The sequence below is a fragment of the Chenopodium album genome, chromosome 2 (assembly GCF_948465745.1).
Source record: "Chenopodium album chromosome 2, dcCheAlbu1.1, whole genome shotgun sequence".
Taxonomy (NCBI): domain Eukaryota; kingdom Viridiplantae; phylum Streptophyta; class Magnoliopsida; order Caryophyllales; family Amaranthaceae; genus Chenopodium; species Chenopodium album.
The window spans coordinates 84,953,074-84,967,715 of NC_137835.1; the positions used below are offsets into that span (position 1 = coordinate 84,953,074).

The window sequence follows — 14,642 nt, forward strand, 5'->3', positions numbered from 1 at the left end:
TAAGGCATTGACAAATTTAGGAATGTCAATTTAAAACTCTTAGAACAATTAAAACATCAAAAAATGCCTCTTGTCAAGGATTATGAGTTGTCTTGATAGACTAATGTCAATTAGGCCCCATTAAACACATAGTCAAAATTGTTTTCACCTTGATTACGGTTAAATTATGAAAGTGACTTTTATGAAAATTATAATCATATGGACTAATTTTTAATTGGATATTTTTGCAAGCTACATTGATTTATAATTTGTCATATTTTGCTAAATTATAGCTTCTTTGGAACTATTTGCAATCAAGTTCTTAAAGAGTAGTTGAAGTTGAGTGAAACAAGCAATTGGTGCTTTTATGCTATTTGAAGTCCTTCCAATGGCTAATTTTCTCTCACACGTCCCTTTTATTTCATATTCATCCATCATTATAAATCAATAAATGGTTGTTGCCCTCTAGCACCACAAATAAAAGGCTCAATATCAACATTATTTCACGAAATTTGACAAGAACTAACTATGTTTCCATCATAGTAAATCACATACTCTGTATAATTTTATGAATAAAAGGTATATTATACGAAGTACATAAAATTTGATGGTTATAGCATCACATGAATATTCCATGAACCAAAATAATGAATTTTTAAATTTCAAAGAGGTTTCGGAAAAAAACATGAAATATTATTTGACGAGGTTATCTATGATAACGGATTATTATGAAGTCGGATTAAGATTACGATTATTGAAAGAATTCCACGTCAGAGAAAATTGGACATCTACAATTCAGTGAATATGAGACCAACCAAAACTTAGGTTTTGCTGAGAGACAAAAAAATAGAAAGTGGTGAACACATTCTCTTGTTCAACATGTTTTTTGGTCTCTTTTGTTACATTTACGAGTATATATATTGTAACCTTATCCATACAACAAGGCATGCTCACTATTCTGGGTGTCCTATATTATCAACTTGGTTACCCATTATTTCAGGTGTATTTTGGAGAAGAGTCTTATAAAGTTCTACATGGTTTGGTCAAACATATGACACATTATTTGTAGTATTCTAGGATTTACAAGATAAATGACTAGTTTTGCTCTTTTCTTGTGACTTTGTTTTACCCATTTCATAATTCTCTAGGTTTCTTTGATCCTATACCTATGAATTACTTTGTTATTTTGCGTCTTAGAGGTTAAAAATAAAAATTTGCTAATCGTAAGAACTTATACAAATAATTTCAAATTGTGCACGTGAATTTTTATGCTCCAATGTTAACAAAAATTGTAAGGCCTGGAATTAGTCACATGATTGCATCACATATTCCAATTATTATAGTAATTCGTAATTTTCAACTCGAATTTAAAAAGACCGACAAATTATTAGGTGCACTTCAAAACATAAATCTCAAATTATATGACAATAATTTATAAAATATACAGCAATAGGTAATCATCTAATCAATAATCGATACGATGTACTTCATGTGACAAGTCTTAGAGACTTAGACTGTCTATGAATAATGCAAAGCCTACTCCAAGTTGGAGACACTAGATATAATTTGTTTTGTCCCATTGAAACATGCACATTCAGATTTTCTCATCCAAATTCAAAGCTTAGCTGGGTTTCAAACTAAGGAAGTATACGCGGAAAACACACTCTAGAGAGTAAGACAACAAAGCTAAAACTTTGACGAGTTACATAACTTGAGTTGTATTTTGAGTCTCATATGTAGTGCCCAGCTAAACAACAAAGGAGTTAATGCAGGTACAAGGTTTCTTTTATCCCTTTTGCATAATTTCCTCGTGTGATTTGGATCTATTTTACGTGTCATATACGTAAATATAGACCACCTAAATAGTCAATTGGTATCAAGTAGTATTTGATACAGTGGTAAGGATTAAATTTCACAAGTCACAACCTTGAGGAAGGTTGCGATATCAATTGTCAACTACTTCTCATGTTTTCTAAGAATCTCCGTTTCCCATATCAACCAAACAAATACTTAAAATTATGAGCATAATGGGCGGCGCAAGCCCACATCTTTTGCCAATAGGCGTAGAGCTCAAATAGGTTGTGCTTAAAACGGGTCAATGAAAGCCATGCTACAAGCAAAGGCCATGATCATGTAAACAAATTACCAAAGACTAGGATATTCTTAGAAATTACATCAAATGCTCGAATACTCGAATGGCAAACAATACCAAGTCCTAGGGATAACAAATTTGTTCTAATCTCCATGATGAAACCTAGCAGAATTATGAAATCTACACCAGGCCTACACTGTAAATACAGTATGAGATAAAATAGATTAAATAAATGAACCTGCAGTATTTAGCATCCTTCTCAGTTATTATTAAAATCTACAAATGCAGTGTTAACTGACTGGGTTTTACACTTTTACAAGTAACTTGTAATCAAGCTCGTTCATTCTATTCTGTAGTGTGCTTCGATTTGTCAGTTTTTACTAACCATCCTCAACTCTTCTTTCTGTCATAAAACTTTGGAAGGCTTCAAATCCATAAAAGGGAGCCATGTGCATCAGTCACCTGAAACCAGCTTTTCTTCATCCATATCAAAAGCCTTCCTAGCTTGTTTGAGCTCCTCGTTCATAGCAAGTAGTTCTGTGGCACGATTCAATTTTGGGTAGTCCTGAATTTCAATAAATAAACAGATACAAAGTCAGGCTTATGCAACACATATTAGCATGTTTAACCAAACTATTGGGTATACAGGCAAGTTAGAACCAAACTTGAATGACAAATCGACACAAGGTCAATGCAATAGGCAATGTTTGGTCATGCAGGTTTATTGAGATTCATGCTGGATGTCAATACATATAATCAGTGGGCCGGTTCGCTTGGTGGACTGGGCTGGTAGGTGGGGAACCAGGAATGATCCATAAAGCAACTAGCAAGCAGACAGGGCCAGTTCATGGTCCAATCTTTACAGATTTGGCCCATGACCCACCCACTTGGACTGGTTAAGCCCAGTAGCCAAGGGGCTCAGATTAAGTATCCTATGAATGAACATCAAACATACAGAAGAGCAGAACAACCGGCTGCAAGTATCTTCCTACAATTGAACAACATGAACCTTAAAGACCATGAAGCTAATCAAGATAGCCAGCAACAATCACAGCATATCATGAAACCAACAAATCTATAATGACAGCCAGTATATCCTTCTATTTTCTAAGTATATTACAAGACATGCCATATTTCCAGCTGAATTTACAAATTATAAACAAACCACTAAAACACTACATCGTCTCTAAAATCAAGCCAGATTGGATAAAAGATGATGGTTTAGTTATTTTACTTGCCAATAGTAAACACAATTTTAGGAAACAGCAATAACATTCATTAAGTTTGATCCTTCGAAATCATACTGAAATTTAAACATGTTACACGACTTAATCCATACGCTACAATATCCAAAACAGATAACCATGAAAAAGCACAGCAATATTCAGTGAAGTCTTTAAGAGTTTACCTTACGAATGATAAACAGAAAGTCTTCTATCATCAGCCTCCCCCTCTTTGAAGCCACATCTTGGGCCTTGTGAGCCTAAAGCGTACAGCTGGTGAGAACATGAAGAGTAAACTGAGTTTTCAGTGCAGATTTAGGACTTACCAGATCTGTAACATACTCCACAACAATGTCCTCGACAAGGGCCACAGACTCCGGAAGTGGCTGAATATACAACACCCAATCTTAATAAGATACAAATAGCAAAAATACAATCTATCTACCTTGAATAAATGAATATAGATGTAAACAAGTTAGGGTCTGTTCTCATTGACTGAACTCAGCTGAACTGAGCTGAACTGAATATTTTATAAGAGTAGGAAATTAGGAGCTGAGCTGAACTGAGCTGAACTGAACTGAGCTGAACTGAATTTCAACGTAAGAGAACAGGCCCTTAGCTCTGATAACATAACAATTGACACATTTTAAACCTCCAAAAATGACCATAATGACCCCCCCCTCCCTTCTCTAAGGCCTAAACCATTGAAATAAACATTAAAAGAAAAAATTAAAAAATCAGTGATTCATCATGCATACTTGTTAGCATTACCAGGGGCGGACAAGGAAAACCAAAACACCATAAAGCAGAGGGTCTGGAAAGTAAAGTTTCTGGAATTCACCAATTTGTCACTCGTTTGCCTTCTCCAATATGTATTTGAGATTTCATTCTTATGAGAAATCTCCAGTTGACCACACAGATAAACCCCCCACCCATCCAAGGTATCAATCAAGAAAAAAATGAATATATTAACATGAAAACTCTTATTTTGCAAAGCATTAGTTGACTTCTCTGTAAGCATATATAAACATCCATTTTGTTTGGGAAGCTATACAAGACAAGCACTTTACATCCCCTTTCTCTCTTAGATCGACAGTGAACTAGTGAAGATATATCACTTACATGAGCAAAACAACTACCCTACACTTACCCAAATTGAAAGCCAATTTCATTGGAGCAGGGAAACAACAGAAAACCCTTTCCAGCCAAGATATAGACTAACAGGAGCACATATTCAACAAAAAGTACTCCTTGCAGTTTTAAGACTTATCAAACAAAACCAAATTCTTCCTAAGAAACATCAAGTGCAATTCAACAAAAGTCATACTTCAACAACTCACCCATGAAAACACTTCTTGATACAAGAATTTAAATACACTTGCTTGGTTCTTATTCACAAAAGCAACACCCAACAATAAATAATTAGACAACAGTCAATAAGCAAAATTATTAAAACATTAAAAGAAACAAAAATCAATTTACAAAAGGTCAAATCACGCTAACCCACTAAAGGCACCAACATAAACAAACTTTTGAACCAAGAAGTTGATAGAAAAACCTCAATCACTCAAAAGAAATAGAAAACTATATGTAAAAATTGAAAGTGGGAAGAAAGAAGAAACTCACATTCTGATCATCTCCATAACCATACATCATGTGCTGCACTGCAACGAAAATATCCATTATTTATTGTCAAATCTTTTTACAAAAAAAGAGAGGGCAAAAATGGTGTAGATACTCACATTCTTTCTGGAAAACACCTCGCTTACGCTTGAAAGAAGTATCAGATTTACTTGAAGATTCAACTTTTTGTTTGGAGGAACCTCCTGCACCTCCTCCACTCATGATTTCTTCGTAGTAGTTCTACACTCTCTTCTTGCTAAGATCAGGCTGCAAATGCCCAAAATTCTCTTTTTTCCCTGGTTAAGACAAACAGCAGATATACAGACTTGTTAAAACAAACATCTCACCCTAATTCTTGTACAAAAATGCCGATTTAGCCCCTATGGATGTCATTACAAAAAATGGCTCTTTTGGTAATGTGCATGATTTACTAAAGTCCAAGTTTAAGAACAAAGATATGCATATAGTAGCTGAGTAAGTCCAAGTTCATAACAAAGGTATGCAAAGCCGAGAATATGTATAAGCCTTGGATTCCTCATAATGATGAGAAACCACAGATAATATACTTTTAAAGGGTAAAATTAGACCTAGCACCATTGATTCGATCCATCTAAAACCCAATCCATCAAACACTCAATTATATAGCATCCGGACATTACCTAAAAGGCTAAAACTGATCTTACCCAATCAGATCTTACTCAAAGTCGGACTATGCCTGATAATAAGCTGACTTTGGCATTGGATACTAGATACGAGTTGACCAAAACCCAATTACTCGATTAAAGCATGGAATTCATAAGCCTTGGTTCCCTCATATATTAATTGGAAACCTCATAAATATACTTTCAAAGGATAAATTAGACCTAGCACAATAGATTCAATCCATCTAAAACCCAATACATCAAACACTCAATTATATAGCATACTGAGATTACCTAGAAATGATCTTACCCAATCATATCAAACTCATTGTGCAACTATGCCTGGTAATAAAGCTGACTTATTTTCGGAGACTCAACATGAGTTCACCCGAAACCCAATTACTCGAAAACAACAAGAAATTTATACTTAAATAACCCCAAATTAGAAGATAATCATTAAGCTTAAATCACTAATAATTGTACATTACAATTTACAATTGGGTATCGCAAAGCTATGTTATCAAGCCAAATAGATAATGCAGTATACTGGATACACTTAAACCCTAAGATCATTCACCACAACTTTAAATAACTCAAAATTCCCCAAATAACTGAATTAATAACTCAAAATTCCCAAAATAAACTGAATTAAATCACTTACAATCAATCAAAATATAATCAAAATTCAAAATTTCGAAAAGGGTTGTTCTAAATTCTTAAGCCAATGCAAGAAATAACAACCAGAAATAGTCAAGAAAAGAGGAGAAGAGTTGGTGGTACCTAGTCGGCAATTGGTGATGGAAGGCGGCGTTTGGATGGTCTTTCCGAGCGTAAGCTGACGGTGGTGAAGCGAGGTGTGCGACGGTGGAGAATTGAGTGTGCCAAAGAGGGAGCGAAGAAGAAGAATTGCGACGCTTTTGGGTATTTATAATTTTCAGTTGCTCATTTACCCATTAGCTACAACACCATGGGGTTTATATGACTTAAGCGAAACCTCCAAAATTTCTCAAAAAACGTAGATATTAGCCTTTAATTTTGAAATTATTTAACTTTTTTTTCACTCGGAAATAAAAATTGCCGAAATGTTTACCAATGTCACTAATATCCTCCGGGAGTCCGATTGGCTGTGTGGAACCATCCAATTTGCCTTTAAACGACCAATTTACCGGTTCACAACTTGCACCGATTTCATTAATTCAAACTTACCATGAACATTTATGACAAAAAATAATGATCATGTATGGATCCAAACGGCATCATATGACCCCGAAATGTATCCCCTAAAATCTCAATGCTTTTCGACACCGGACCCAGAAACATTCAAAATTTTTCAAAAAGCGTGGATATTAGCCTTTAATTTTGAAATTTTTTGACCTTTTTTCCCCCGAATATAAAAATTGCCGAAAAATTTATCATGGTCCCAACTCCCAAATACCCCCCGGGAGTCCAATTGGGTGGGTGGAACCATCCAATTTACCTTTAAACGACCAATTTACCAATTTACAACTTACACATATTTCATTAATTCAAGCCTACCATGAACATTTATGACAACAAATAACAATCATATATGGTTCCAAATGACATTATATGACCCCGAGGTCCCTAGAATTTCAAGACTTTTCGACGCCGTGATCCGAATACTCAAAAAGTGTGGATATTAGCCTTTAATTTTTGAATTTTTTAAACTTTTTTTCACCCGGAAATAAAAATTGCCGAAATGTTTACCAAGGTCCCTAATACCCTTTGGGAGTCCAATTGGGTGGGTGGAACCATCCAATTTATCTTTAAACGACCAATTTACCGGTTTACAACTTGCGCCGATTTCATTTACTCAAGACTACCACAAACATTTATGACAACATATAATGATCATATATGGTTCAAAACGGCATTATATGATCCCGATATGTATCCCCTAAAATCTTAAAGCTTTTCAACACCGGGCCCCAAACCTCTAAAATTTCTAAAAAAGCGTGAATATTAGCCTTCAATTTTGAAATTTTTTACTTTTCTTCGCCCGGAAATAAAAATTGCTGAAATGTTTACCATGGTCTCTAATAGCCTCTGGGAGTCCAATTAGGTGGGTGGAACCATCCTATTTGCCTTTAAACGGCCAATTTACCGGTTTACAACATGCACCGATTAAAATAACTCAAGCCTACTACAAACATTTATGACAACATATAATGATCATATATGGTTCCAAATGACAATATATGACCCCAAAATGTATCCCTTAAATCTCAAAAGTTTTCGACAACGGGCCTCGAAATATCCCAAATTTCTCAAAAAGTGTGGATTTTAATTTTGGATTTTTTTGATTTTTTTTTCGCCCGAAAATAAAAATTGCCGAAATGTTTGCATGGTCCCTAATACCCTCCGGGAGTCCAATTGGGTGGGTGGAACCACCCAATTTGCCTTTAAACGGCCAATTTACCGGTTTACAACTTGCACCGATTTTATTAACTCAAGCCTGCCACGAACATTTATGACAACAAATAATGATCATATATGGTTCCAAACGGCGTTATATGACCCCGAGATGTATCCCATATAATTTCAATACTTTTCGACACCAGGCTCCGAAACCTCTAAAATTTCTAAAAAAACGTGGATATTAGCCTTCAATTTTGAAATTTTTTGATTTTTTATATACCCGGAAATAAAAATTGCCGAAATGTTTACCATGGTCCTTAATACCCTCCGGAAGTCCAATTGGGTGGGTGAAACCATCCAATTTGCCTTTGAACGACCAAATTACCGGTTTTCAACTTGCACCGATTTCATTAATTCAAGCCAATCACGAACATTTATGACAATTAATAATGATCATATATGGTTCCAAACGGCATTATATGACCCCGAGATGTATCCCATATAATTTCAAGACTTTTCGACACCGGGCCCCGAAACCTCAAAAATTCCTCAAAAAACGTGGATATTAGCCTTCAATTTTGGAATTTTTTTCACTTTTTTTCGCCTGGAAATAAAAATTGCCGAAATGTTTACCATGGTCCCAAATATTCTCCGGGAGTCAAATTGGGTGTGTTGAACCATTCAATTTGCTTTTAAACGACAAATTACCGGTTTACAACTTGCACCAATTTACCGGTTTACAACGACCAATTTAATTAACTTGCACCGAACCCGACATGAACCGAAATTGACTAAAACACGTTTTAACCTGTCAAAACCCGAATTTAACCCGAATTTCTACGAACCTGACCTGAATTCAACCCGACCCGTTCCTAACCCGACCCGAATTTAACCCAGCCTGTTACAAACCCGATCCGAAATCAACCCGACTTGTTATTTACCTGACTCAAATTCAACCCAACTTGTTATTTACCTGACTCAAATTCAACCCGACTTGTTATGGACCCGACCCGAATTTTACCATACCTATTACTTACCCAACCCAAAAATTCAACCCAGTCTGTTACCTACCCGACTCGAAATTAACAGGACTTGTTATTGACCCGACCTAAATTCAACCCAAATTGTTCTTGACCCGATTTCAAATCATTAAATGCAATTTAGACCACCTTATTATTGTTTATCAAAGCATTTTGTCTTGGGAGACCAGGTCAGCTCAGGCTAGCAAAAGAAAGGAGCATCATACTCAAATTTAATAGTTAAATATAGTATATATTTCTTGTATGGTCAAATGAGATAATTATCTTCCTAAATTATAGACTATAGTTCCCTAGTATATTGCCATATATATTATAGTCAAAGGAAATAATTAGCTAGATAAAAATGATAATTATCTATTTATAGTTAGTTGAATCCAAATATGACATGACTTGGAAATGACCCGACCTAAATTCGAGAATGACCCGACTTGGAAATGACCCAACATTATCATAACTTGCAAATTATTGACTTGAACCGAACCCGAGAATGACCCGACCTGATTATAATCCGCAAAGTATTGACTTGAACCGAACCCGACTCAAACCCGAGAATGACCTGACCTGATTCTAACCTGCAAATTACTGACTTAAATCGAACCTGATTCGTACTCGAGAATTATTCTAACTCGTTTTAACCCGTGAAAACCCGAATTAAACTTGACCTATTGTTCACCCGACTCGAATGTAAACCGACCTGTTATTAACCCGACCTAAACCCTACCCAAACCCGATAAGAAGTATGACCCGACTCAAGCATGACCCAACACAAAACCGACCCGCATAGGTTATAGAATTAATATGAATTGACCTGACCCGAGTTGACCCGACCCACTCTTACCCGATCCAAACCCAACCCGTTTACCCAAATTGACAGCTCTACTTAAGGGGTCTGTTCTGATTTATTGAACTGAGCTGATCAGAGCTGAATTTTGTTTATGAGATAAGGAAATTAGGAGCTGAACTGAATAGAAATTAAGTTGAAAAAAACAAGCCCTTACTAGGTCTATAGTAATATACTAATATCCATCCTCGGGGATTTTTGACACTAGGTTTAAACTTCTAAACTGAATTTGTTATAGCTATTTATCTTTAATTTTATACTTTCCCACCCAAAAAGATTAGTGATGGTGGTTCTTCCTATGGACCCCACGACACATTAGGAGGTCATTTGGGTGATTGAGAGACTTAAAAGTTAAACCATTTATTTTGCCTTTATACTCTCAAGGTAGCCATTTATTTACACAACCTCTTTAATCAGGTTAAGACCACTATGGGTCCTTATGTGATAAACTAAATGATAATAGATGTTTCCAAACAACATATATAACCCCATGATGCATTCTTACCTTCTTGAACTTTTTCAACACCGAATTTTGAGACCTTTGAATTTTGTCCAAAAGTGTGGATTATATCTTTCAATTACGACAACATTTTCTTTTTATTTATTTATTTATTTATTTATTTTTAACTTTTTTGGACTTTGTAAGAAAGTTAATCGGGATTTTCTCATGGACCCTACAACAATCCGAAAAGCCATTTAAGTTGTTAGAAGTGAAATTTCATTTTAAGCTCTAAAGTAGAATCCATTAATTAATTCAAAAGTTCAAAAGATTGTTACACTTCATTTGAAATATATTACCCTCTTAAACTCCAAATTTGGTGAATTGGGATATCAAACTTTCTCATTTCTGTGCATCAAATTCTCTATACTTCTCTTCATAATTATAGACAATCTCCCCAATCATTCTAACTCAAGAAACCAATTGAGACTGTGTCAATAATATCAATCATATACTACATTCATCCCAAATTTTACAATTCCATTTTGATCACACTTTACTAAAAATTTAAAATTCCTCAAATTACTCTTGAAGATACTTCTAAGCAACAGTAAAGTGAATTTTTTTTTTTAAAAAAAAAGAAAGCAAGGGTAGTTATTGATTTTCGATTCAATTTTTATAGAAAAGCTCCTATCGAGTGAAGCAATTACTTATGAATAGAGGGAGTATCAAAGCATCGATTAAGCAGCAACTACTCAGCATATATAAACTACCAGGTCTACCAAAAATTCTTCAGTAATTTGTGAAAGCTGCATAATCCAACATCATGATTACATAGTTATAAATACTGGGGAAAAGATTGAATAGTTTGTTATCAATGTTGAATAAATACAAGCTTAACAACAGAGAAACTCTGTGTAAACTCTAATATTCCTCAGTTCCCACTAAGTTTGGTAAAAGATGTAACAGGAAGATGGCATGATCCGATCACAGGTTGAGTTTTACGGCTAAATACCATGAGTGCATGGCAAGGCAACCAAATGACAGGAGGTTAGCGAGAGATGACAGGCCATGGACCATTCCAAACTTCTTGTTCATTGCTGCAAGCTGGGGGTTTTTCTTCGCAACTTCTTTGTTCTTTGTCCACCCGACTTCTTCTCCAATGTTGTTCTCTCGCTCTATCTTGTGCCTTTGCTTCATCATCTGCAACCAGCAACAAAGTAAGAGACTTCTCAGAACAAAGACAAGAAGTCACATTACACACTAGCTAACCAGCAATTGATCAGGCTGTTAAGTAGACATCATGTATGCATATAAGAGTTAAATTGAAGAAGAAGACAACATTGAGATGCAAGAACCTCTAAACATACTATACAAAATTATTGAACAAGGCACAAGAATAGAATAATAGATATCGACGAAATGTAGAAAGAGTATATATACTACAGTTGCACCCCTCTAACTTCTCTAACTTCAAGTAAGATTATGTAATGAGAAGGAGAGGTGGAATTAATTAGCTCAAGCTACTTTCAAAACAACATAGGCCTCATCTAAAATTTTGATTTATCTCAGATGTCTTGGATCATATGCTATGACTCTAATGCAGGATATATCAAGCACAACCAAGTAACCAACTAGCCAATCAAAGCAAACCATTGGCATTGTTAAGATTTCATGGCCTTAGTACTACAAGATCGTGTAAAGCCATAAATCTATAATGCCAAACATAGATATTCGAGATAATGTTGATAAGCAACGATAAAACTGAATGTCCTGCACGCTACAAGGTAAAATAAGTCAACTAGAGCGATTCACCCAAAGACCATGCCAAGTGCAAAACCAAGACATGGTTAAGGTCTATCAAGCACTATATCCAATAGACATGAAGTTTGTTTGACACAAGTTAAAGTGTAAAGTGTAATACACTTTTCATTCATCACTTATCAGAATTATCACACGCCATGGGCTGGACCAATGTAAGATGCTGCAAAATACTTCACTAGCTTGCTATAAAATTCAACAAGATCATCATCATACAGAAATCAATCATCCTCTGGCAACAAAAAAGGCAATAGTTCTACTTTCCTCTCCTGCAACTTCAAACCTCACTGTAATTGCTAATGCTGATCCCAAACACAAACATGTCTTTAGCCACATTTAAATCTTATGAGTAACAGCAACTCTTGATTGAGTTCGTCTTCACACTAATAGTACCAAAGATGTTAAATATACTCTCCTAAATTGTAAGAAGTGGACTAAATGCCATCTTTACATCACATTAAATTATGAGACATTCTAATACCAAACTTCGACAATTCTTCAATTAACACGGTAAGTGATAATGCTAGAATAGATGACAAATATGAGAACTATGAGGTTTATCTCCACAGTAAAAATATGTTGCACATCTCAGTAAGTACAGACTTGCCACGATCATTGAAATGAAGGCAGCCTCGCCGTGGTCAGAGAAACAAAACAAGAGCAAAACACTTCCACCAACTATTAGACTACTACCAAGTACTACAAGAACAATCACAAAATTCACAATACTAACAACACCAAAGGCCCTATTCCAAATTTGGTGGGACAGCTGCAAAAACCAAGATTTCACCTCCGATACCGAACAACATAAATTCACATACAATTCACAAATTTAATACAACCCCATTTGATTCCAACCAACATGGTTTAGCTCTAGCTAACTAATTGGAATTCTGATCAATAAAAAGCATGATTGTGAAAAAAAAGCATGAGAAAGAGATAACCTTGATGGTCATTGGAGTAAACACCAACAAATTGGAAAGATTAAAGAGAAACGCAAAACCCAGAAACCCTAGCTGATACTTCTCAGTAGAAGACGATGATTTCCAAGGATGCAAATACCCAAACGACGCCGTTGAAACCGCGCAACAAACACCCACCAATGTAAAATACGCTGGAAACATCTTACTCTGCAAATTCCCAAATTGATGCCTTGGCAAATTCCTAAAAAAACACCCAAAAAAACACAAAATTATGAAAAAACAATCAAAATTAAGAAGTAGGGCAGATAGAGTAATTTGTTACTTGAACAAAAACACAAAATTATGGAAAAACAACTAAACCCCAGAAAAATTAAGAAAGAAAAATAGTAATTTGGTAATTGGACAAAGAAATGCAAAATTACGGAAGAAAAATAAAAACCCAGTAAATATAAGAAGAGGGGCAAAGAGAGTAATTTGGTACTTGAACATGATGATGCCACCGATGAAGGTGGCCCACAAGGCGGCGCCCCATGCGGTGGAGAAGCAGAGAAGGTGAGACAATTTAAGAATGGAGGAAAGAGAAGAAGAATCTGGGTTGTCTGATTTGAAGGTTTCAGGGGAGAAGATGATTCCGATTGCTAAGAATGATAGTGCTACTACAAATCTGGATAGCCACCCCATTTTTGTTTGATTTTGGGTTGTTGAAATGGAGTGTTTGTAAAAGTAGATGAAATTGATCTTCGGAAATTGTTATTCTTTCCTTGACTTTTGAATCTTTGATATTGGTTGTTCTTAGAGGTGATTACCTGTGATTGACTAACCATTTTTGGCGCATTTATTTATCAACGTTGTTTGTGGTTCGGGCCTCGGGGTGGCTTCTTCACCTCACCTAACCACCTAAATATGGCTGTGCATCGTGGCTCATGCCAAGCTCATGAGTTACAGATTAGGATTTACGATTGGATATCCTTTTGTGTCGTATTGTGTTTTTTTAAGGGAAAAATGTGTCCCAAACAAGAATCAAGATCCGGCCACGCTACATAATGTGCAATTTCTGTCGCGCTCCTGTTTGTGATGGATTGTGAAATGAGTTCAATACTCTTCATTGAGACGAATATGGATAACAAATCTTTTGTGATGCACTTCATTGTAGTGAATATGGATAACAAATCTTCTCAAACATCGATCTATTGTGTGGAGTGCTTGCCAAAGTCATTGCAACGAGCTTGACAACGAGGGTATAAATAAAAATTGACTTGGGAGCTAGTACGAATCAAAGGTCACGATAAACTGATGGCACTTACGGATTGCTCTAAGAGAACAAGATTAACTTATACCAATGAGAAATGAATTTCCAGAATTTGGTACTCCGTATATTCATCTTATTTCACACTAAGGGTTGTTTTACAGGAAAATCGAAAAGTTTAAATACAGCCCAGTATACACATTTCATTAATTTATCAAACTATTTTATCTAAAAACCGTGGAGAGTTTAAACACAACCCAATAAAAACATCAAGAAAGGATAAAGCACTCCACGCGCGTTGACCGTCCTGGTCATTATAAAAGTCTTGGGAACACATCCTATTAATATCAAGTGAGGGGATTAAAAAAAGGCTTGTAAAACTAACTTATGGAGGC

General features: G+C 35.5%; 2 protein-coding genes across 3 annotated transcripts; both read right to left on the bottom strand.

Annotated features, from left to right (window-relative positions):
* Positions 1-2,113: 2,113 nt before the first annotated feature.
* Positions 2,114-6,482, bottom strand: LOC145591560 (transcription initiation factor TFIID subunit 13-like). 2 transcript variants are annotated; one of them, XM_081648051.1, is made up of 6 exons: positions 6,339-6,479; positions 5,037-5,213; positions 4,921-4,958; positions 3,621-3,680; positions 3,480-3,554; positions 2,123-2,636 (listed from the first exon to the last, which is right to left on the bottom strand). In XM_081648051.1, exons 2-6 carry the CDS (start codon positions 5,137-5,139, stop codon positions 2,526-2,528), a joined length of 387 nt encoding a protein of 128 aa, XP_081504177.1. In that variant the 5' UTR covers positions 5,140-5,213; positions 6,339-6,479; the 3' UTR covers positions 2,123-2,525. The 2 variants fall into 2 exon arrangements, with proteins under 2 accessions (XP_081504185.1, XP_081504177.1); XM_081648059.1 differs by lacking the exon at positions 3,621-3,680 and having other exon boundaries at positions 2,114-2,636; positions 6,339-6,482.
* A 4,516-nt stretch (positions 6,483-10,998) lies between these two features.
* LOC145604791 (uncharacterized) lies at positions 10,999-13,801 on the bottom strand. The gene is made up of 3 exons (XM_081660749.1): positions 13,483-13,801; positions 13,023-13,242; positions 10,999-11,460 (listed from the first exon to the last, which is right to left on the bottom strand). The coding sequence occupies exons 1-3, from the start codon at positions 13,680-13,682 to the stop codon at positions 11,245-11,247; spliced, it is 636 nt and encodes a 211-aa protein (XP_081516875.1). The 5' UTR covers positions 13,683-13,801; the 3' UTR covers positions 10,999-11,244.
* Between the last annotated feature and the right edge of the window lie 841 nt (positions 13,802-14,642).